This window comes from Zosterops lateralis, assembly GCF_965231275.1.
Source record: "Zosterops lateralis genome assembly, chromosome: 1".
In the NCBI taxonomy this organism is placed as follows: Eukaryota; Metazoa; Chordata; class Aves; order Passeriformes; family Zosteropidae; genus Zosterops; species Zosterops lateralis.
The window spans coordinates 108,856,061-108,881,627 of record NC_139762.1 but is presented as its reverse complement, the minus strand read 5'-3'; the positions used below and the strand labels follow the sequence as shown (position 1 = coordinate 108,881,627).

General features: G+C 41.3%; 1 protein-coding gene across 1 annotated transcript; it reads right to left on the bottom strand.

Annotated features, from left to right (window-relative positions):
* Positions 1-173: 173 nt before the first annotated feature.
* Positions 174-23,982, bottom strand: LOC310917169 (desmoglein-2-like). Its single transcript, XM_083875209.1, has 15 exons — positions 23,887-23,982; positions 17,806-17,841; positions 16,807-16,941; positions 15,713-15,871; positions 15,304-15,448; positions 13,962-14,122; positions 12,990-13,124; positions 12,662-12,847; positions 11,438-11,697; positions 10,446-10,588; positions 9,589-9,816; positions 7,907-8,137; positions 6,747-6,893; positions 5,281-5,621; positions 174-3,267 (listed from the first exon to the last, which is right to left on the bottom strand). Exons 1-15 carry the CDS (start codon positions 23,932-23,934, stop codon positions 2,239-2,241), a joined length of 3,384 nt encoding a protein of 1,127 aa, XP_083731335.1. The 5' UTR covers positions 23,935-23,982; the 3' UTR covers positions 174-2,238.
* Between the last annotated feature and the right edge of the window lie 1,585 nt (positions 23,983-25,567).

The following is a 25,567-nucleotide window of genomic DNA, read 5'->3' as shown; positions in this document are numbered from 1 at the left end:
ATTAACACATGCTGATAGCAGCTGCAGCCTTGGTACAAGACTAAGTCAAATAATGGAGACTCGCTCTGAACGAAATCTATTCAAATAGACTCTTTACAGGCAGATCTGTGAAAGAAGTTTATATACAAACACTACACTCTTACATCTTCTTCTGGATGTTAACAACTGCATGTTTTAACATGTTATAAAACGAAGACTGTTTTATGCAATATTGTCTGGAAGCATAAATGGATTTGAAGGGTTTGACTCAAAGCCCAGTATATCTATGGAGGGGATGCTCTCTCTTGCATCAAGTTAGTACAGAATTTAGTGCACTTAGCCACAAGGCAGAATTCACATTTTTGTTATAATCTTTAAGTTATAGCAGGATGTTCATTTTTTTTTTTTACATCTGCATCTTTTAGATATTCCTTGAAGCTGTTTGGGAAATCTCAGTCCTCATTCTATTTTTAAACTCTTCATTTGCAGTAGGAAAGCCAGTGTTTTCACTGGGGTAGCTGTTTGAATGAAGAATTAAAAAATACAGTCGAGTTCTTTATTTTAAGATTGCATAAACCCACAAAGATACTCTATTAGAAAGTCAGAAAAGTGGTGACAACTTGGAACTGCAGGCTTGCTTAGAAATAAATACATGCATTTTTAAAATATAGTGTAAGAGATAAATAACCAATAGGTCCAAGCAAGCAGGGAGTCTGATATGTTTGGAAATACTACTCTCCTTAATGTAGTGGCCCATCTGTCATGGTTGAGCACAGCCATGGTTCCTAGTTTATGTATTTATGGTTTTGAAGCAACTTTTAATCTTAGTAAAACTAAACACACTGAGAGCATTTCTAGTCAAAGGCAGAACACATCAGTGGAAAACATAACACTGCAGCTGCAGGAAAATTCCAGGAGATGGAGACAACCTGAAAGTTCTGCAGGTCCAGGGGATTTGTAGTACCTTATTACCAACTTGCTGATTTCACAGGTATGAAATAAACATACTACCTATGCCTCATCTAAAATACTTCTACTCTGAGAAAACACAAGGAGTGTAAGATTTTTTCCTGTATAAAATTAACTTCAGAATGTTCCAAAAGGCATATAAATATTTACATGTGCATATATACATACTGCCAAACAGTGCAGTACTGCTTCCTGCTTTTATCACATAAACTTCAAGGAAAGCAAAGTAAACTCAAATGTTTCAGAGCTAAAGGGAGCTTCCACTCGTCCTGTCACAGCCAAGGGAAGCTGTCACTATACAGCACTATACCAGCCACTCAAGCTCTGGTACTGAAACTAGTGGAACCTCACACACACAAAGCTGATTTTTGTGTCTGTGAGTTCACTGACACAATTCCAAATCCTGAACTGCACCTGCAAATCAGATCCTACAGATATCCAAGGGCCATAAACTTTGCTGACAAAGCCACTGACTGAATCTCTGGCTCTAGGGCTATGGTAAGTCTTGGCTGTTTCTCATAAGTTAAAAAAAGTGGAAAATGTACACAATGCAAATGCTTACTTGTCCATCTCAGTGTAGATCCACACAAAGTAATGGAACTGAGGTAATGAAACCTTGCAGTTCTCAGCTTTTTTGCTACTTGCTCTCTTTAACTGCTGTGGTAACATGCAAGTATTGATTGCTTAAGTTACAAATTCTGATAACCTGAAATTGTGACATCTTTTCAGGAGATCAACACACCACTGCCCTGAAGGCATACTAGCTTTGCTGGCCTGGCCTTTCTCAGGAAGATTTCTTAGCAAGACTCAGGAGGAGCTACCATGGCCCACAATACAATGGCAAAGACACAATGAGAAACTGACTCCCCTTATAGGACTTCAGATACACTCAATAGCAGTTCAAAAACTTTACTTGTGCTTTGCAGGCTACTATCCATTACTAGATTGGAGACTTTTTTCCTGTTTTCCCATACTTATGCAGCTCTGGTTATGTGGTATTGTTACACTATCTGTATAATAAAAAGCAATAACAAAAATAGCAAACCAGGACAAAAAAAAAACAAGTATTTTGCACATCTTGCCACTTCAAAAGCATCCCTGCCAATGTAACACAACACGAGATTTCCCTACTTGCTTCCTGGTCATATAATCCATATTTAAACAAACTAGTGCAAATGAGTACATGTCATTCTGAAAGCTCCTGCAAATTTGGATCTCATGGAAAAGCCCAAGGCAGGATGCATGCAGACAGGAGGGTGCTGGACACTGCCACCCCTGCAGGGAGCCAGGCTATGAGCGAGTGTACTGCACTGTGCTGTATTTGGTGACCCTGGAAGACTTGCTCAGTGTGGCACTGGCAGGAGGTGGCCCCTGTAAATCAGAGCCCATCAGGTTAAGTGGGGAGTCTGTGATCAGAGCATGTTCTTGCCTTCCAGAGCTGGCACTTGATGCCTGTTCAGCTCTGCTCTGCAGCCCTGAGGCTGTCAACACCCTTTCATTCAGCACTGTGCTGTGCTCCTCTGTTGAAGTGGGGAAGCTGAGTGAGCCCTGCTCTGCAGCAGGCACAAGCACCCTCTCTCTCTCCCTTACCACCACGTACTGCGAGTCAGGAAGATCCTGAACTGTCAGGGCTCCTGGCCCTGCACCCACCGACTTCACCATCCTTTCTGTAACCACCACGTTACCTCCGTGTGGCAAATCAGGGATTTTCACCATCCCCTGAAGGCTCGATGCAGGTGCCAGCACTCTCTCTGTCACCACTACATTCTCTTTAAACTGGGGGTCTAAAAAGACAGGGGCTGAGTGGGCAGGAGCCCCCACAGAATAGGATGTTTCTGTCATGGTGACATTGCTCTCCGCATGGCCTGTGGGGAGGTGCCGGGCATTGTGCTGCCCAGAATGGGATGATGAAAAGGTTGTTTCTGTGACCACCTCCTTGGACAGGGTGCTTTCTCCTGTGCCACTGCCTGCGTGCACAGATGGGATGGACTGGAAACCACTGCTTGAGGCAAAGATTTGTTCAGAGGTGGAAGCGTTTTGCTGATCCACAGAAAACTGTGACTTTGCTTCACTAGAACCAAAACCTGATTCATTCTTGTAGCCACTGTCTTTCATGTTGATCTGTCTACCTATACATATTTCTGCTAGAGTCTTAAACTTGTCTCCTAAATCATCAAGAAAATGGTCATCAAGATCCCCCTCAATGAAGCTGCAGCAGCCAACGGAGCCATGAGGGGAGCCTGATTCTCCCTGGGAATAAACCAGGAGGCAGTCTTTTGCAGCTTGCTCTTCATCTTCATCCGCAAAAGAGACAGCTTTCTGCAGACAGAAAACAAAAGCAAGCATTAACGCCAGGTCTAGACTTAATAATTTTGAAAAATCAGAAATGCTTGGACAAAAAGGTTGAAATAAAAAATTTAACTGATCCCACAGAAATTGTCAATCAAGCGAGGACTGTACCTAACTTTTTTTTTTTGCTTTTTTGAAATTAGTCTGAACTTGACAGTATACTTGATGAGAAGAAAATCTGAGATTATATTTAAAACCTTTGATACTATCACCATCTGCTGCTGTTCCTTCCAGTAAATGTCCCATTGGTGATACTGCTCCATATTAATGAAGAAATTGTCTTAGTTTTAGTTCAGTGAATGAACTTCACCTCTAACTAGGTTTTTGTGGGAGAACACAAAGACCATTTCTGAGAGTATCCTAACATTTAAACAAACATTTACTGAGTACATGCTGACATGTTATCACCTACCATGGTCCTTTTTACTAGTGTAGACTACAGGATCACATCCAAGATGCCCAACAGGAAACAAATCAAAAAGTTAAATGGATTGCTAAAGCATGGATGCATAGTCCATCATACAAATTCTTAGGTTCTATGCAGGCCACCTGGCAACAAGGAGAGCTCATAAGTTCTGGCTACAGTGCTTACAGGGTCAGCTCAACCTGAAAGCAGTGTCTGCCATGGAGCTGCTGTGGTGCTGGCACAAACATCTGTGTATGTGTTTGCATCAGCTCCAGTTCCAAAAGTGAAGACAGACAAATCCTCTGGGCCTGCTGAACCAGCTTTATCTAATATGGCTCCTTGACTTGTGCTCAGAACCAACTTTCTGCCACATTTGAAGTTCTGGACTGCAAATTAGCTCAGACATCTGTGTAATGTGCTATATATCCAGACCCAATTTGTCTCTGCATGTTTATCTGCATTTGATCCTGGAAGTAGGCACACAACCCAAGATTCTGCCACAAAAATCAGCAGCTGATATTTGGTTTGGTTACTTGTCTGTTTCCTTACCCCTAAACTGAGATATTTTAGCCTCCTAAAAGTTGTATGGATACTGAGTATGGCTTCCCTTCTACAGACTTCATCAGGCAGTTATGCTTAAAGTATGTCACAAAGAGTGGAAGAAAAGGAGACTGGTACTCCCACATCTGTTCCCCCAGGAGACCAGTAGCTAGAGTGCTCTGAGACATACAAATACCTAAAGCTCGAATCCTTCCCTGGCCTGAGGTGGTGATTCAAATCTGCACAGCTACCCCTCTGCAAAACCACATCAGCTGCCAGCTGTAGGGTGTGAAGACGTTTTGCTTGTACAGGTGATGGTGCATGGCAGTCAAACTTTCACTACAAGAAGCTCACCAGCCAAAGGACTAATGGTGTGTGCAACATGAAGGGAAATAGCTTCAACAAGTAGGAACAATGTACTGGCTAATGGTTAGGTCATTAAAAAAAAAAGAAAGGGGATTGCAACATATGCCTCATACAGTTTTGATGAATGCCCCTTTACCCAGGCTGCTGGGCAAACAGACAAGTCAGCACCACTTACTGCATCAGCTACTTTGAAAATACAGCCCCACCCACTGGTGCATGACACCTTCAGCTTATCTTTCAAAAACCTGCTTAGTGGTAAAGTTTGGAGCTTTGACTCATGATGAGTCAGAGGTGCCTCCCTAGAGACCAGTTTCATGTTCTTAAGTCCCTGAGATTTAGATCACACAATCTTTCTCAGGGCTTTTTTCCCTGGAAAGGTGCTCCTTTGCTATTGCTGAGTATTCTGGATCCCATCCACAAATATCTTCTTTGAGAGAAAGGCCTATTTGTGTGATATCTTGCAAGCACTCAGTGCCAGAAGACTGAGCATTGTCACACTCCAAGTCCTGCATGTGTGGCTAATCCAAAAAACCTTAATGCCCCCAACTCCACATGCACAATATCAGGACTGTTTATGTCTACATATCAACTCATCTCTCTCTGTGAGATGAATATTTCACCATGCTAAGTGTAAACATCAAAATACTGTTCTTTTTGGGTCATATGCTTACATCATTGAAGTAGTCTCTTAAGAATTCTTCATTCATGGCTCCTGCCGCTCCCACAGCAACTCCTCCTCCAGAGACGACTGTCTTGCCATCTACAACTGTCATGCCTCCAGCTGCTCCAGCTGCCGTGGCTCCATAGTCAGTAGCAGAAAGGAGACGCCTTTGCTCTTCCCATCTTTCCCTGGTAATAGTGTTGTGATGTTCTCCTACATGAGAGGCAGAGCTGCCTGCTCCTATTAAAGCTTCTTCTCCACTCATTCCTGCTGCTGCTCCTGCTGCTGCTGCTGCTGCTGTTGTTCCTCCTTTCAAGTTCCCAAGTGCAGTGGGTGGAATGAAGCTCAGCACTGGCTACATTAAGACAAATTAAGATGTGACATGAAAGCTTTGCTGGATAGCACATGGAACTCACCAAACCAGCAGTGGGGCTGGGTGGGAACGGGGAGGGTGCTGTCTTATGACTTGTTTGAATTTGCACTTATACATGTTGCTGCAAAGAGTAAAAGGCTTCCTAACACAGGGTGCAACTTCCACAAATGTATTGCCAAGAAGGTTCATGGAAATGCTTCTATAGATCATTGTTTTCTTGAAACTCAGAGGATTTAAAATGAAAAAAAACACCAACAAAAAATAAACCAGAAAAAGAAAAGTCTTGCAAAACTCAGGGAGCTCAGCTGTTCCAAGAAAAACTCTGCCCAGTTTTCTTCAGACACAAAGTGGGAAAGTATGCACTGCCTGCCTCCTCTCTTGTGCTGCCTGGCCCTTTCTTTTTTCCTAGCAGTTTGGCTTCCCTGTTAATTATTTTTTAACAAGAATTTGGTGTGAGCATTGGCCCTAAATCAAAGTCTTTTACCTTGAGTTTCTGTTATCGTGCCAAAGCATGTCAGTGTCATGCCCTTTTTGAAAACCTTGTTTTGTAGCATACCAAAGAGAAAATTTCTCTTGGCATTTGCTGTTCCCGTTGCAGATTTGCACCTTTTTCTGCCTTTTTTTTTTCCCTAAGGAATTTCCTCTGTTAAAAAAAAAAATACACAGGGAAGTAATTTAAAACAGTCTGAAACTTTAAACTAACAAAGGGAAGCTCAGCATTAAAACCCATTATTTTGTTGCCTTATCATGCTCCCAGAGGGGTGCAGAGCATTCCAGGCTTGCAAATGCAAAAGTTTCAGTCTCTATTGGTTCAAAACTTTTCCTACAGTCCTATCTTCTGCTCAGATTTGATCAACATTTGCTTGATTGCTTTCCCTATATTTTGGGATTTAAGTGCTATGGCTGCTTTTTCTACAGCTGCTGGCCGAAGTCATCTCCCACACATCCTTCGCTGAGCCTCACAGGGTTAATTTTAATTAATGTTCATGTGTTGTTAAAATCTGTTGTAGAGATCTGAAATATCCACCTGTAGTGTGGAAGAGGCCTCAGGTGCCAAACTGAACACAGGGACAGACATCAAAAAGAAGGGCTATTAGGGATACATGCCTTCTCCTCAGGAGCTGCTCCTTCACTGTTCCACTGACGCAACATCGCTTCACTGTAGTCTGGTATTTGAGCAAAAGTCTTTGCTCCACCAAATCCCTTTGCTCCCAAGCCACCAGGACACAGCAGCAGTAACAGTGGAACAACTGTAGGGAAACAGAAGGTTGCCATTAACTGTGTGGTTATTAGGACCTTAGCCAGTGTAAGTCTGGCCAGCTCCCATACCCAAATGTATTTTCAGTGAGCTAGCTAGTGATCAGTATGAGGGCTGGCAAGGACTGAAGACAGGTTCCCAAATATTCAAGGCACTTCCTAGAACCAAATGCCAAGGCCAGTTTCTTAGACAGCAAACTGACAACTAACACATCAGGGCCTGAATCCTGCAGGTGGCCACACATATATGTAGCTATACTTCTATCAAAGATCTCATATACCAGTTCAAAGCCCTGGCTATCACTGTACAACCTCAGCATTTCTAACTCCTCCTCTTCTTTTACTACTAGATAACAACATGGCATCATGTACATTCCACCTCACCACTCCTTTGACATGCCTGGAGTGTTGCCTGGGGAACTCAAAATAACCCAGTTTCAGAAGCAGAGAATATTATTCCTGTAGCATGGACTTTGTTTTATCACAGTTAGATTGCTGCCAGCACAAGCAATAAACTACTGGGAGTTTAAATGCAGCACTGCTACACCTGGCCACACCATAATTACAAATATTCTTATTTTTCTTTTATTTTATTTCACCAAAGAACAATGTCACATTGCCTCTGAGCAAGGCAGTCAATCTGCAGTGACAGAAAAGAGAGTGGAGAGTGTGCTGTGGTTTGAGTAGGAAGAGTTGGGGTTCACCTGGGGACATCTCAGGATACCAAAAGCATTCCTCACTGCTTCCCCACTTGTTATTTACTGCACCATAAACAAATATTAAAAGTTGTTCATATTAATTTTAAAATGCACAGCTTGAAATTCTTTGAGGGTGAAATGTTGATATGACCAAAATTAGCTGGGGATCTGCCATGACTTCCCACAAGACTAGGAGTTTACACAGAATGTATCAAGATGATAAAGCCTGGGAGCTGGACTGTTTCTTTCCTGATGCTTTGCAGACCACATTTACAGTGCTTCTGAGATAACACAAAACAATTACTTACGCAGCAGAAGTAAAAATGCCAAGATGATTAGTGCAACCGCTGCTGGTGCCAGACCCACCGACTTTGCGCCAATAAACTTCTCCTGGCACACGCCATCATCTGTACACTCACAAACAGTCAGCTGCAGAGACTGTGGCAGAGCACAGCTGACCCCCTGGAAATCCTTTATTAGCATGGGAACTTCAGTTCTGCCTGGCTTCAGGTTTTGTGGTATCAGCTGTATGCTGGTGTCTGAGGCAGAAGTGGAGGGAGGTTATAAGGAAAAAAAAAAAAAAAAAAAAGACAAGAAGTGACCAGAGAGAAAATTGACTCCTGTAAGCTAACTAAAATACAACTGTTACAGTCTCCCAACAAATCCCCTCCAGTTAAGCCCAGCCAATGCAATGGAATTAAGTTTAATTAGCTGCTGCTACAGTATATGTGCTTTTACTTTTATCAAGTAATTCATGCTGGTAAGTGAGCAGCCATGCTCACTCGCAGCCTCAGGTAATTGTGAAATTTCACATGACCAGAGACTTAGCATGGAAGACAGCCCAATCACCTGTATAGCATCAACCATGTCATCTGGATAGATACAGGCTGAACTCATGAAGAAACACCTTCAGTCTCGAGGAGATTAATCTGTTGTAGGCTGCAGACAGACATCAGGAGCCAACAAAATACCGGCTCCTGTGGCTATGTCATGTCAAGGACTAACTAGGCAGAAGATTACAAAATGATTAAGGTAGGGAGGAACCACAGTTGGAGCATCTGGCCCAACCTCCACGCTGAAGCAGGGTCATCCTAAAGCACATGGCACAGGATTGCATCCAGACAGTTCTTGAGCATCTCCAGTGAGAGAAACTCCACAACCTCTCAGGGCCATCCATTCCACTGCATGGTCACTGCACAGCAAAGAAGTTTCTCCTCGTCTTCAGGTGGAAACTTCTGGTGCATCAGTTTCTGCCCATTGCCCCTTGTCCTATTGCTTGGCACCACCAAGAAAAGCCTGGCTCCACCCTCTTGGTACTCTTCCATCAGATACTTATAGAAATTGATGAGGTCTCCTCTCAGTCATCTCTTCTCAAGGCTGAACAGGCCCAGCTCCCTCAGCCTGACCTCATAAGAGAGATGCTCCAGCTCCTTAATTATCTTTGTTGCCCTTTGCTGGATGCTCCAGGAATTCTGCATCTCTCTTGTTCCAAGGAGGCAGAACTGGACACAGCACTCCAGATGTGGCCTCACCAGGGCACAGGAGAGAGGATCACCTCCCTTGACCTGCTGCAATGCTGTTCCCAATGCACCCCAGGACACCACGGACCTTTCGGCCACAAGGACACACTGCTGGCTCACTGCTTGTCATCTATGCCCAGGTAATGCATCAGTGCATGTTTTCCGTGAGAAGATGTGGATAGCTTGATCCTAGCATTATTCAAGAAACCCTGGTCACCACACATAAGGTATCAAGCCAGGCAAGGATGGTCCAACTGAGGGAAGGCAACACACACTAGAGGATATGTCTGGACTTTTATAAACTTCAGAGAGAAGGGAGAAGAATGCAAATTATGGTCTTAATGCTTGACTCCATACATAAGGTTGTTTTATTGGTCTCAGTCAGCCAAACTGTCAGTTTGACTGGAATTAATAAATTATAACCTTAGGACTTGAAAGAACTGAAAGTAACTAAAAATATATTTTCTTACCATTTCCAGATGCAATTATCCATTTTTCTGCTGTCCCTTCTGGTTCATCAATGACAGTAAAGCTGAAAGGATAACTGTTTGGGTAACCATCCAAATCATGAGCTGTAACATCAACTAATTTTGCATCTGAACAAACAGTCTGCACAGGGTTCACGATAACTGGGCAGTTATCATTCTCATCTTTAACTTGAATGACGACTGTGCCAGTGATTGTTTTCCTTGGGGAATCTAAGAATTTAAAACATGAAAAATAAAATTGATTTGTGCACAAAAACTTATCTTAAAATAAGAAAACAACTTAGTATTTTCCAAAACAGCAACATTGCTGAAGTAAGTTGAAAGAGATCTCCCTGGAGCTTATGAGAGCAGTGCCTCATTCCCAGTGTTAATAAATATACTGATAAAGTGCTTCTGAAGGCAAGCTGTTTTATTACTTTAACTTGAAAAAAAAAATCCTGTAAGGTTACACAGTAACATGCAGATTATAAATAAAGAATTCTACTTAGATACAAAAGAAGTTCAGAGAGCCTTTCTTGCTTAGAAGTGAAGAAAACTTAGGACTATGAAGTCTAATGATAGGCATATTGAGAGATTAGCAATTCCCACCTTGACAAGAGTTTCCTATCAAACCTATCTTTGAAAACTTTTATAAAAAGATCACCTCCATCTAGAGAGGGAGGAAGGGAAGAAACAGACACCTTGGGAACCCATTCCAAAAAACGAGCTGCCTGCATCTCTCCTTTGAATACCGAGACTGCACTTGGTGCTTAAATTTAGAGATAGGTAGGTAAAACCAACTACCCTTGTGGATAGGCAAACAAACCAACTTGTGTGAAAACAAAACCCTCTCGACTTACCAGTAGTTACACCCAACATGGTGATAGTGTAGGTACCATTTACTACATGAGGCGACTCGTAATCAAGATTTTTAGCAAGTCGGATTTCACCTGTGACTGAGTCTACAGTGATCCAGTTTGCTGCATCTTTTCCTTTCATGTATCTGAGGAAAATCACACAATGATGGATACATTTATAATGAGGAAAACAACTATCAGCAGAAAAAGCAGCTTCACAGTATGTTTACTCGTCATTTAAAACAGAGAACAAATCCCTAAGTCTGAGTCCTGATGCTCCTGCCACTATAACTGGTTACAACTGTAAACCTGCCCTGAATGTTGAGAGCTGCTTGTCCCTCTAGATCAAAGATCTACATATGGGTGCATTACAGAAAGTACAATCAGGGAGAAAGACAGGAGATGGAGCTGCACTGCCTGGTACTGTCCTCTTCCCCTCTCTTTGTGCTCCTAGCAAAAGTTGAGCATTAGACACTCATGAAAAACCTTATTACAGGGATGGGGGAAAGGGGTCCATTCCTAGGTGTGCAATTCTGTTGTGCACCATTTGTAAAGGCCATGGTGGTGGTTAAATAACATTCTAGCTGAAAAGCTACGATTCAAAATTCAAGCACACACATGCAGACGGATCTGTGTTACACCCTTTCTGTCTGACTGATAAAGGTTCCTGCATATTCCTTCCTAATTTTACTGGAGACAATGGAATCAGATTGGTAAATATAATCTCAAAAGCAGACAGGTATGACAAATGCATCACACAAACACAGACAACTTCAGCCCAAACACTCATGTCTTGTCATATACAACAAAAGAAGGAGGATTTTCATATCACCTGTTTTCTGCATAACAGGATATTGAAGATCATGATGGTGTTTTAGGTGTGAATTATCCTTAGCAGAAAATTATTTGAAATTATTTCACTTCAACATGCAAATTTTAACAATAAGACATGACTTCTGACATATTTAGTTATGATGGTTATAAAAAATTCTTACGTAATGTGCTCTGCTATTTTCCCAGTGTCTTCATCATAGGCTTGATACTGTCCAATAACCTGTTTTATCTGGAGTTTCTCACTTGCTTCAATAATTTTTGTGCCACCAGGGAACACAGGGCCTTCCCGCACATTGATCACCTTAATTTTGATTGGAATTGTTTCTGCTTTGTAATTGTATTTAATTGACTTGTGGAACTCTGCTTTGTTTGTAACAACAATACCTAAGTTTAGGCTTTGCATTTTTTCATAATCCAGCTCCTAGAGCAATAAAGAAAATAATAAAAAAAATTCAGAAATTTTCAGAATCCAATATCTAGAAAACATGTATACATTTAATATTTAAATAATACTATAGCATCCTTATTTAAGTAATAAGGATGCAGATATTTAAGTAATATTTAAGGAGTAAAGATGTTACAGTGCAAGGAAGTTTCTTAACCTGTTACTCTCGCTCATTTTTAATGGATGACACCATAGGTATGGCTTTCTATTATTGAATTAAACTAATTTAAGGTATGTGAAAGGAGTCCTACCCATATATTCTGCCTGTGCTTTCAGTGAATCAGTCCTCAATTAGCTGTCTGGCTCCTCCAAATTTATGTGTTTGCCTTTTTTTTTTTTTTTAACCAAATCATTCACTTAATAATGCTCAATGTTTATTTATTTATTTTTTTTTTTAAATAATTAGCAGTTTTCAGATAAGGAAACCCGAGCAGGACAGAAAAAAAAAAAAAAAAGCTGCTTAGGACACTATGCATCTTCAGTACTCATGGACTAAAGAAAAGTGAAAAATTTAAAATAGACATTTCCATTAATGGAAAATGATTTCATCAACATTTCAACTTTCAAAAATTCATATAATAGTCTGTAGCCCATGGATCATGGAAAAGGTGCTGCCTGCAACATTATCAGTGGCCAGGGGAAATAAATAAATTTATACTGAGATTATCAAGGACAGCAAAAATGGTTAGTGTTGCCTAAAGGGCAAGGAAAGTCTGGGGACTTCTGCCCAGGTATATAGGTATATTTGAGATCACACAGAATGCAAACAGAAAAGCTTGACAAAATTATTATTTTGCATGGAATTACTGAATGCATTAAAAATATGGCAAAAGAGGAGTATCCATATATTTTACATATTGATTGAATAAACACAATTTATCAACATAGATGGATAAATTATTCTGACATTTAAAGTAGAATCTATAAGGTCTATACTTACCTTCACAACAGTCAAAATTCCTTCATTTGTTTGGGTATCTGTTACAATTTGGAAAAAACCACCTTCATTGCCAGAAACAAAGGTAAAGTTTGCTAGCCAGTTATCAGAAAACTCTTCATCTTTGTCAAATACTTTTATTCGCATTATTTCCATATTTGCTCTGTTTTCTTCAATGCTTCCTTCAAACTGCAATAAAAAAAAATCCACTCTTCAAAAAGATGTCATAGTTTACCTCATTTCATCAGTGCAAGGAATTTTTGCATAATGTTTTATTATGGGATACTGGCAGGTGGAGGAATGTGATAAAAATTGTGATAATTGTACTTACTGTACGACTTTCAACAACAGGTATATTGTCATTGACATCCAGAATCTTGATTTCTAAAGAACATGTTGCAGCATTCCCACCCGTTTCACCACCACGGTCCTTTGCTTCCACCACCAAAGAATAGCTACTTTGTGTCTGTCATGGTAAGAAAAAGGAGTTTAATCCAGGCTAAAAATTCTTCCTTTGCCGTCTTATCTCTATTATATTTTGGTAATGTCTTTTATGGTCAATTGTAACTCCTCTCTAGCTAGAAGTAAATCTCACACACAAGTACCTTGGCAGATTCTGCTGAAGTAGAACTGAAGCTTAGAAAAGGATATGTGACTTTCACATCTTCCCCACTAAGAGTCAGACTGCACTTACATAGCAAAGTAAATTCCAGTGGCCATGAAGAGGGACAGGACCAGTGACACCTGCATGCCAGGACATGGCCAGGGGCAGAGCCACATCCCTCAGCCATAGAGCTAGCATTCCCATCACCATCTGCTGGCCAGGGAAAACTCTGCAAGCACAGGTCATGTCCCTGGTAATGTGTTTTTCAATGCAGTTTCACAGTAGCACCCATCCTACCACTTTGAGCCGTGATTTGCATGGCAGGCTACAAAAGTCCAGATGCAACCAGCAGCTTTGCAGGTGGTGATCTAGGTTATCTTTGCCATACACTCCCCAGCAGAAAGAAATGATGCCTTGTTTTGGGTACCTGCTGCCCTGACTGCACAGGAGGGAACAGAAAGCAACAACCATCGAGCTGGGGCTGTGCAAGGGAGGTGACAGGAGGGATACAGTCTTGATCCCATCACCTCTTCCCTCAGTCCCTGAAAAGCATGCATCAGCCAGACAAGGCTTTAATCCCAGGGGAAGTTAAGAAAGGTGAGAGGGCCAGCTCTTCACCCTGCAGGCAGGGCTGAGGTTGACATAACGGGCAGCAGAAAACCAGTACTAACAAATATCAAGATGGAAGAGTTTTTTTACCTCTCTGTCAAGGTTTATTTTTGCTACTCGAACCTCGCCAGTATTCTTATCCATGCTGAATGCATTGCTAGGGCTTTGGGAAACAATCCTGAAAGCAATTTTGGAATTTAGATTATTTGGTTCATCTGCATCTGTTGCATTTATCCTCATTACAATTGTACCTGGAAAACACAAACAAAAGATGTCCCTTGTTTACACCACATACACTGGTAAATATCTTAACTGTAATGTCAAAGATAAGAATATTTTCTTAGATGAACTGTACAATTTTCTGATGCTCTTGACTTTATTTAACGCATGAAGTTGAAGAAGTGTTCTTAAGCCCAAAAGGTACATGTTAATAGCATATTTCTCACACATCTGTAATTCACAGAATTCAATGCAAAAAATTAAACAACAGGTTAAATTCTCTCAGTAATTCTGACAGAAAAATGTAGATACCACACAGAGCAGAAAGCTTTTGAACAATGAGCTACGTTTCCCTCAGACATTATTCTAAAAGGAGTACTAACTATACCTGAGCATTATTAAAACCACTCATCTGTGTTGACGCCAACAGCTTCACTCAAAATACACGGTGGTACCCATGGTGCAATCCCATTATAACTTATGGCACAGGGTTTTATCCTTTGGGAAAGGGTGCACCTCAGCATCTGGAATTCATGCCAAGAGCCATTACATATGGCTGCTATTGACTTGAAAAATTGCTGAGGTTATTCAATACCTCACCCAAGTGAATAGGCAAGAATTTGTTTCCTCAGATAATAGTGACATTGAAATGGACACACTGCCAGGTATTTTTTAGGCAGTTTTATTCCAGCTTTTCTAATCTTCTTGAAAATAATCTGTTGCTGTTATGTTTACTGATGTCAATAGGAAAATGACCACTAACTTGTTCTTCAATGGTTATGGCAGAGCCATATGTGCTTACCAGCAAAGTGCCTCTCCAGCCCACAGATAAAGCAGGGCTTTGGATGAGGATGGCAGGGTGAAGTCCCTCCCAAATAGGCTGTGACTACTAGGCCAGAAGGCAGATATCATTTCCTGTGCGATTCCTGCAAAAGTTCTGGTTCCTGGATTTGTGCTAGCTCTGACAACAAACCAGAGGTGCCACAAGAGGAAGTATTGTTCTCTCTTGCCCCTAGGGGGATGCCCTCCCTTAATCACACAATGCAGCTCAGCATTGAATAAAAACCTTCATTCACACGGGGATAACCTGGCTTATGTCAGCAAGAGAATGTGCCTTTGTTACTGCAGATAAACTGCTCCAAAGTGCATATCCACTTGTCCCCTTGCACATCTTGGGAAAAACTAAAAGAAAAAAAAAATAAAATAAAGTTACCTGTTTCGCTTAATTCTTCAATTGAACCAACAAAAACTTCATGTGAAAACACTGGAAAATTGTCATTTATGTCCACAACTTTAATTGGGAGGTCTATTGGCTCTTCCAGTTTTGCCCCATTCTTATCTAGTGCATGGCCTCGGACCTGGTAATACAGACAGAAACAATAAACTAATTCAATGAGTAACTGTCATATATACAAACACATACACAAAACAGAAATACACCCATTACATATAACAAAGTCTAAATATTATAAAAGCTTATTACATATGCTTATAAACACAAGCAGGTATACCCAAATATGTAGAAATACATTTATATAGATGGATTATTTCAAGCAGACACATTTAAAGAAAATAAATAAAAAATGGACAGGAGGAAAAAGAAAAAAAAAATTTCAACTTACAAGAAGCATTGGAGTCTTTTCTCTGTCCACCCTTCCTGTTATGTTCAGGTCACCAGTCTTTCCATTGATAACAAATAATCCATAAGGGGGTTCTGTTACTCCTTGACCAGAGATAGTGTAAGTTACTACTATTCCTGTATCTTCAAGATCTGAATGTATCTAGTAGGAATATAACAAATCAAATAGCACTCAGTAAATAAAATCTCATTTAAAAGCAAAAATATATTTTTTCTATCTTGTAATGAACAAACAAAAATAAACATTTAACACATTTCCCTACACTCCTTTGACTGCAGATGTAGAGATGAATGCAGGAAGGGCTGCATGTTCTGTTTGATAATCTGGTGCAGGGAGATGAGAAACATCTGGATCTGGGAGCTGATCTGGGAGGTCAGACCTAAGCTAGCACATATACCAGGACTGGAGAAGGGATAGGGTGGAAGAGAGAAGGCCAGACCTGGAGATGAACACACAGAAGGGGCTGCAGAGACTAGAGATCACACCCTTTCTCTGCTGTCAGCAGATATTCAAAACATCTGGAAAAGTGTGCATTGTGCCCGTATCACCATCGAGGGGCAGCCCAAGCAGAGGGCAACAGCTTGCCACCACCTGCAGTCACATTCCATATGCTGGAGTGGCAGGAGTGGTGAATTCAACACTGGTGCTGAACCAGATGCTTATCACTCTTTCACAAAGGGTAACACCTGGGTTATGTTTAGCTCTGTTTCCTAAACAACTAGGTATACATAATCATGCTCCATGTACACCCTTCTGCCCAATCATCACCAGCAGATCTGGGACCTGCTTGCCATGTCCAACCCCAGCCGAGTATAGGTGGTGGGGTGAAAAAAAATCAAAGATATTGCATTCCCCAAAAGCTTAATGAAAAATGGGGCAATGAAAAGATGAGTGAGCCAAATCAGGCTTTAAAAGTAAAGGAAACAAAAGGAACGTGTCAATTTTCAACTGGCATTCAATAGTCCTTTAAAATTAAAGAAATATTCATGCATGTGTTTAAGGAAGCCATGGTCTTATTTTACATATTCATCTCTATTTTTATGTGTATTGCATATTTAACTGTTTTCTGGGCTTACTCTAGCAATTGGATTCTTATAGGAATTGTCCTCCTCCTCCCGTATGAAAGCTGGAGGGACTGTCCATTCTCGCTTCTGTCTGACTAGGCTGTTGGGATGAGACAGCAAGCCACTCCTGTCATTTCGATTATAAACCTGTGAAAGGACAAGATGGAACGTCAGCATTACATTTAGTCACTTCAGATAAACACTTTATTGCTGCTGTAGCCAAGACTTCTGTGCAGTTTTTGCTGTTTCAATAGCTAGTAACTTCAAAACCATGGTGTAGCATCAGTCTTCTGAGTCACAATCTAAGAGCTATACAGTCCTCAAGTTGGTTGAAGAGGAAAACTGCACTGGTCTTTTCATCAAGACAGAATTAGGCAAGACAGGCTTTAAAAATATGGGCGAGTTTCCATGACCAGTGGTTGGTGAAAATACACCTGCTCTGGAAGATTTAAATGCTTGTCATCAGATGTGGGAAGAAGTTAGGCACTAAGGCTGTTCTGAACCATCATTTCTGCCTTACCACAGTTTTTATCTTCCCATCAATATTGCCTTGCATATTTAACCTTCTCTCTGAAACAGAATACACAGAAAAGCAGGTCTCTATTCAATCCACCCAACATCTCTGCTATCCCTGTTTAACTACACCTCATTCTCACTCTGCATGACACTCCTCATCCTTCCACTTCAGTTTCTACTGTCTCTGTTGACTCCCAGATAAACATATTCAATAAAACAGTGGTTTTTCATCTACTGAGTTCAAAAAAGCAATCTACATTTTTACTGTGTTGGGTGAAGTTTCCCAAAGTTCAATGCCACTCTAGGTGATGGATGTAGGAATCTATTCACTTACTTTTCATCTTTCATTTCTCTATTCATTATGCAGCTTTCACATTTCAGAAAATGGTAGAATTCAAGGCATTTATCAACTGAAATAAGGCATGGCTTTGACATGTTCCTCAGAGACCCATTCTATAGGCACTGATAAAGAAAAAGCTTTCCATTATATCCTACCTTCACGTAGAGCCCGTGTCCATAACTCAAACAGATCTGCAATGGAAATTACGATAGTCGTTATTAATTCTATGTCACTTCAGCAGTACTAAAACTTAACTTTTGTGACCTGCTTTGTAAGAGCAGCAAAGCCACAATGAAGACAGCTTCTGACCTGTATGAATTAATATTTATTATTTACCTGTAACGACTTTAAAAAAATTCACCCATAACCATTGATATTAAAAACATACACTCTAAGTACATAATAATTAAATTTGGCACCTTTTTCCCAGTAGGAAACAGATTATAAGCAATTAATTTTTTTTTTGCTAATAAATTCAGACTTTATAGTAATTTTTAAACAACCATTTCTTTTAGTGCTGAATAATTCCAAAATGATTCAGTATTCCAAAAGGATGAAGATGTGCACATTGATAGATGTTGGTTGCCGGCAGCACTTTGGAAAAGCTCCCTCTTCTGGACAAGCCTTGGATTTGTGTCTGTGGTGGGCTACCAATCACACCAGAGAAGGAAATCGGATAAATGGTATTTAAAGGTAAGGACTAACCCAAACACCTGCTGAAGAGTACACGACAGAAGCAGCTCTCTTACTGAGAACCTTGCTGGGAGGATAAATGGCATTGCTTATTTAAACAAGGCAGAGGTGCTTGCTCTGACAAAACCCTGCAGGCTAACATTCAGTATTGGGACTGTCCACCTCTTCACACCCCAGCATAGGCCAGGACAGCTATGCATGGCCTTGAATGGCTCACTTAGGTGACAAATCCTGGCTGGAAGAAGCCAAGTTATCAGAGACCCCATGTTTATGTCCAATCTCCAGGCACCAAAGACCTGCAAGTAACAACACCCCCCAAACTGCACAAAATGTAGGTATCGGGAAGCAGCAACAATAAAAAGTAGGCTATTACAACATGAGAAACCTACAAATCAAGCTTTTGAACTTTGTACAGGTGGCGAATACTGTCATTGTTCTGAAAACTATTACTACTTATATTTTGAAACTTAGGTGATTATTTTCTTAAGCATACTACTGCCTAAGGCAAAGCAGGCACAGAAAATGTGGTTTTCTACTCAAATTAGTCAGTCTCTGACTGGTTTCTAGTCTGTTCACTGGGCTCTCCCTATTCCTCCCTCTGACTCAGCCTTGATTACTGAATTGATGACAGCTTCTTCTTTTTTTAAAGATGTTATCTTGTACCCACACAATCCAGCAGACTGTGTTGAGCAATACAGCAGATTTCTGTTTCAACTTGTTCAAGAAAACTGTTTTTCAAATGGTATTTTCCCCAATGTAGAAATTCTGAAGACAAAAATTATCAAGCAGTAAGTTTCCTAATGGATATGCATCATGAAGGGTACAGGACTTCACACCAAGCTGTTTTCATGGATGTTCTTAGTCTTATTTGGTTTTACTAATTGTATGGATTTATAAAATTTATTTTCACGACTAATGAGATTATACCAGCAACAGTGACATGAGAATTTTGCTTTATAGTCAAGGTTTTCCACAGAAGCTGCAATGCTTCTGGAAGGTGAATAATTGGCAGGATGTCACCAGAAACATCCTTGTTTTTTCTAACTGGTAAACTAGAAGGAAAATTGTTTCTGTCTCAAAACTGAATGGAGACAAGAGACACGTGATGAGAAGTTTCCTTGTATTGGAAGCCTGAGAACTCAGTATAAACAAAAGTGTCTGAAGACCAAGAATAAGCAGATCTTACACTGAGATGTGGGTCAAAAATGTGTAAAAAATTCCACTAGTCATTATAAAAAGAAAATCTTTCATTAAGATAAGTAAAAGTACAAATCAATTTGTTTGCATAGTAGCAAATGTCCTTCAAAACATTCTTAGTTAATGCGAAGATAGTAAAAAATACTTTTGTTCTTGTATTATTCAATCTACAGTCCATAGGTAGCCTCACAAGGGACTTAGAAGATATCTACCAAAAAAAGTTTAAGAATGACAATTTTATTCACAAGATGCACACTAGGGGAAAAAATACATAAAGGGATCCAGCCTTTTTATTGAAATTTTTTAAAGGTTCCAAAAACTTTAAATGGGGGGGGAGCACTTTTCAAGGATGTTTTCTTCAAGGACAAGAGAAATGTCAGAATTTACTGCCTGTTGAACATGTGAATTTTCCCCTCCCCCCCACTTTTTTTTTTTTTTTTTTTTTTTTTTTTTTTGTATCTTACAGCTGCCTTCTGTTAAATGGCTCAGAGTAGGAAAGCTCTGTCATTTGCTGGGGATCATAGCCTTGGCCCAAAACCCAGACATCTACTGATGACACCTGTTGACCAGAGCTGAGAACAGATTATCAGAAGACAACTGGATGGTTACGAAAAAAAGGTCTGAGGCTTGAACTAATGAAACTGTAATGAAATACTACAAAAACAGCAGGAATAGGCAACAGGGTATGGGAAAGAAGGGAATGACTGCCACGTATAGTTACTGCAAGGCTGCTCTTGCCCAAATACCTGTTCATCTATAGTCAGGAAGCGACTAAAGGACTAAACTGACTAGAGATTTTCAACACAAAGCTCATATTTAAGCTGTAAAGTTATAAAGACTGAGTAACCAAGAAGGTATGTGTTTGTATGTACTACACCATGAAACAGTAATGCCTAGAAATTTGGTGTGCTGTGTATTAGGTGATTTGAAGCTTGCACCTCCTTGAGTCAGTTTGGTGTTGAAGACAACACGTGAAGATCTCAGAGAAACAAGCAGGGGGAACCATCCAAGGTCATCTACTAGTACATCTCCTGGCCCTGGGGAAAAACAAACTACATCTGAATGCTTCCTGACAACTGCTTATCCTGCTCTTAAAAATGAGGGATGGAGGTCCCTCAGCTTCACTAACCTAAGGGAGTGCCTAGATAGACCTACAGATGAAAAGTCTGTTAATTTTCATCTTGATTTTATTATCCTAATTTTTAGATCCTTGCAAGTTGACCACATTGCTGCTTGCATGAATGATATTCAGAGTAAGGCACACAAATTTACACATCTAAATAAAGGCTAAGTGCCTAAACTTTCATTATGACCAGCAGAAATATAGCCAATACCAACAGAGATCAGAACACTGTTCAACTTGTCCGCAAACCAGTCCATATTTATTTCTCTCTGAGCTCTATTGATTGTAAGTAGGTTCAATTAAGTATTGTAAACCCAATACAGGAGGACTCGTAGAGCAAAGCATTGGATGCAGAGAACCCAACACCATACAACCCATGTTTTGATGGATCTTTCAGACTAGAATTAGCTTGTTCCCAGAGATCAAACATCTACAAGCAGATGGATGCATCTCCCAACACGATTTCATCCAGGAGGGATACGATTCACACACACTTGAGATTTTCTTCAAAAGTACAGTCTGATCCAATCAAACAGGTGCACTCAGCATCCACTGCATCTCCATATACCTTAACAGAAACTTAAACATCTATATTGAGATGTCTTAGCCTCAAACGTAATCTCTTTTGTCATGTTGACAATGCTCTTAATTCTATGGTGCAACTCCCTTTTCTTCTACCCTCCGTGTATCTGCAAACTTAACAAACATCTTACTCACTGTCTTTTCCCACATACCAGTTCTTTAATTTCCCTTAAAAAATCATAAAACAGGACTCTGTGACTTTAGATTGCACTTTTTCACTGTTCTGTAATCTCTCCTAGACAGACTCACCTTCTCCTGAAGTCTGGTATCAAAAGCAACATATCACTTCAGTTAAATAGGATGGATAAAAATACTAAACCTTATGTATTTCTCAACTGCTCTCAGACCTCACCACAGCTGGGTTTTCCCTCATTTATGGAACAATGTTAAAATGTTGAATCAATCCACAGCTTGTAAATACTTTTATCGCATTTCAACATGTTACTGGCAACAGAAGCTAGGTTGGTTTGAATTAGCTCACCTTTGCTCTTCATAAAACCAAGCATCACTTTGTGATGGTTTTTATTTAACTTGTTTCTATGACTTCTGAAAATTAACTGCTACTGACTCTGACATTACAGTAGAGATATTCAGGCCTGAATTTCATCATACACAGCCTAAGTTTAACATCCCAAACATCAACTAAGTACAATCTGAGGAAGATGTTCAGAGAAAAGGTAAATTTTGCTGCTCCCATAGTAAGATTCATTAATCTCTGTCAACTATTCTTTCACTCAAATGCAGGAAGTGTTTCAGACTTCTTCTCTTGAAGACGTGACCCCTTTAGAAATGACTGAGAAACCTCCCAGACTAATAATCCTCGACAGCTGTGCCCGCCTGGCAAGCCCATGGCCCTGGGTGTGTGCCCTGGACACGGTCCAAGTCAGGCCCAACCCTTTGGGTGCACCACCATTCAGCACAGCCAAACATCCCTGGAAAAGGGTCAGAGGCAGGGGCCTGGGGAAATCGGCCGTGACCTCTGTGAGGACCCAGGGATGATGATACAGGGATACAGCCTGCAGGCACGGAGGGAACACTGAGAGATACTTCCAGGAAAAACAGGGAGAGGGAGAACCTGCCATTCCTGATGCTTCTAAGGTAGAAGATGCTTTGAGAAGACATCACTTTTAGACTAGTTTCCTTTTTCAGTAGTTTCTTAAGATTCAAAAGAAATAAACGACCCTAAGCCAATACTCTCAAATAAGAAACTTGACTTTTTGCATGGATGCCCAGATTAGGAAAAAACCCCCAAAATTTCAAAATCCAGCAGTGCTTCTCTCTCTCTCTTCTGATGTCAGCCAATTTAAGGCAGCTTTATTCACTCGAATATTCTATCCAACAATGAGTCTTTTAGGCCAAATTGAGTTGACTCTCAGTACATCATATCCTGACCCATCCTTAACTGAAATTGAGGATGATGAGGATTGAGAAAAATAATATTCTTCAGGAAAAGCTAAACAGCATCCTGAGCGACTGCAAGCCCACCAAAATGGACAATAGTGTGGCTTCAGGTATTACAGAGAGGCTATGTAAAAACTTTTGCACAAGCAGCACTACATGTTTTCCATCATTAATTTGGACAAAATAAGGATAAAACTTTTCCCAACCAAACTCCAACTACCAGCTTGCTGCAAAAACAGGTTTAACTGTTGTTGGTTAACTTATGCACAACCGTGTGTCTGTATTAGAGTTATCAGGTGACAGGTATCCAGATAACAAATCTGATTTTGCAGGTTCCCAAGCTCAGGGAACAAGGTCCCGACCCCCAGCCCTTTCCATTCTCTCCACGCAAGGAGCCATGAGTGATCCCTGCCCATCTGCAGCTCCTGGCACAGCCCAGGGCACGGCCTCCACCCTCACCTTTGTCTGAACGGCCACAGCCCAACTTCCGCAGGCCTTCTGCCAGCCTGGAAAGGTGAAAAGCAAAAGAAAATGCCACGGATACAATGAAGAGTTTTCTACAAACCAACTAGAAGGAGTTAGAAAGCATCAGTCCAGATCCAACAAGCCAAGCGTTTCATTCTCAGTTTGTTATGAGACAGACAGTGGTTGCTTTTAGCCTGAGGAAGCATTTCAGGGAACGGAAGATCTAAAGGCCTATGGCTGAAAAGTGGTGAGGGAAGGGCAGGAGAGAGCCTGGAGTGTCCTGGATTGTTAAGAATTTGCTGTAATTTTTCTAAGGCGATTAAAACTTCCAAACCTTTTAATTCCTCTTCCCTTCTGGCACTGTTCCTTTAGAAGGCAAACACAATTTAGCACAGCGAATACGCTGAACACGCAGACGGCAACAACGTGAACTCCTCAGCGCATTCCTGTTCCTCCCGGCGCCTCAGCGACCCCACCCATCCCGACACCGCTCCTGTCGGGATCTCCTTCTCTACCTCCACCTGCTTTCAACCAGCAATGGCTTTTTATCTAATTCCCAAAGAAAGAGAGAAAACCCCTTCTCAGTGCCACACGCAGCCGGCGTTGGGAGGGAACACCATCCTCGGCCGGCCGCACTCGGGACCCCGCGGCGGCTCCATCTCGGTACCAAGAGACCCCCGGCACAGCGGCTCCATCCCGGCACCAAGAGACCCCCGGCACAGCGGCTCCATCTCGGTACCAAGAGACCCCCGGCAAAGCAGCGCCCCGCACTCACCAGCAGCGCCAGCAGCAGCCGCCCCGCCGCCTCGGGGCCCCGCGACATGACCACCGTGCCGGGACCAGCTGAGCTCCTCCAGGGCCACCCAAGGCGGGAATGCAGCGGCCCGTGGAGGGGACACAAGTAGCCGCGGATGGGCGGAGTGCGCCGGGAGGGGGCAAAAGGCAGGCGGCCCAGCCCCGCCCGGCCCGGGGCAAGGAGCTCCGCCCGCCGAGCCTGCTCTGGGCAGCCCTGGGAGCGCCCGGCCCTGATCCTTCCCCAGGGCTCCCAAAGTTTGCGGTGTGTTTGCCCCCTTCCGGAGCGCCCGGAGCGGCTGCGGCAACAAACTGACACATTAAGGAATAATTGATAGGGGGAGCGCAGTCTCACGGGGAAATAAAATTGTGGGCGTTTTTAAGACAACCTTCCCTGTAATCCTCATATTTAATGCGCTCCGAGCCATATCTTTCCTACTCTTATCTGGCAGAGATCTTTCCTGGATACACCTGATTAATTGTTGCTTACGAAGACATAAATGATTCTTCAGGATGGCGAAACCATTAAACCTGCTCTCTGTACATCCTCTCTCCTTTGAGGCAGTTTCCTAGTTAATCTTCCCAGGATCACACTCAGTTGTGGTAAGTAACTTCAGAACCTGCTGATTACTTACTCTTGGGGTCGGAGAGGAGAACCAGTCCTATGGGAGCCTTTCCAATCACATTGTGTGCCTTTATTCCTGTTGTAACAATGCACAATAAATAATTCGATTTCACTTGCAACACTTATAATTTCCATGGCCATCATGAGGGCAAGAGCTTTAGCTCAAAAGTTTTTCTGAAGTGACATATATCTGTTTGTGTTATTTACTTAGGATATCCCAATTTACAGAGTTTGCTGATACCATTGCATAAAAATAGTGGTCTTAATTTAAAGAAAACAAAAGGCATAAATGAGCCAATATAAGTAAAACGCACAATATTAAGGGCTTTTGTATGCCTTCTTTGTCCTGTCACTGAGTCACTGTGCTGGACTGATCACTTTATAACTACACAGAACTATGCATGTTCACACACTGGGATCCTGTGAGGGTCTTCTCCAGGGTCTCGAGGACAGGGTGTATTTTGGCCCAGGTTTAACAGCTGTTAACAGCTACTGCAGCTAATGGTAATAGAAGTACTGTGAAGTTTTCTTTTAGCTATTCCTGTTTGAGATAAATGAGGCAGAGCATGTCTCAGAGAGCATTCATATTGCAACCATTCAATTTGGTGGTTTAGAAGTAGACTCTGCTTTCAGATGTATATTTCTTAGACTGATGGTTAAATATTTCTTTACATCAAAAGGCTGTAAGAGAAGAACCTTGTTTTGCAACTTTATTCTCAATCTGTAGGTTGCTTTGTGGAATTCTGAAACAGTTTTTTGTTGCCGATCCAGTGCATTGTTAATGAGATGATAGTATATATATATATATATGCACACACACACACACACACACACACATATATATATTTACAACTATTTGCCAACTTCCAATGCTGATATGGCAGAGTGAAAATCTAAATTAATTTCTTTTGAAAAATCCTTAGCGTTGATTTCCCTTTGAAGTCACATGTACTTACAGGAGAAATGAATAAAATAGTCTTTTCCCAGAGCTCCATGGGTGGGCCATTAAGTGCAGGCCAGCTACATGTCTTGGACATCC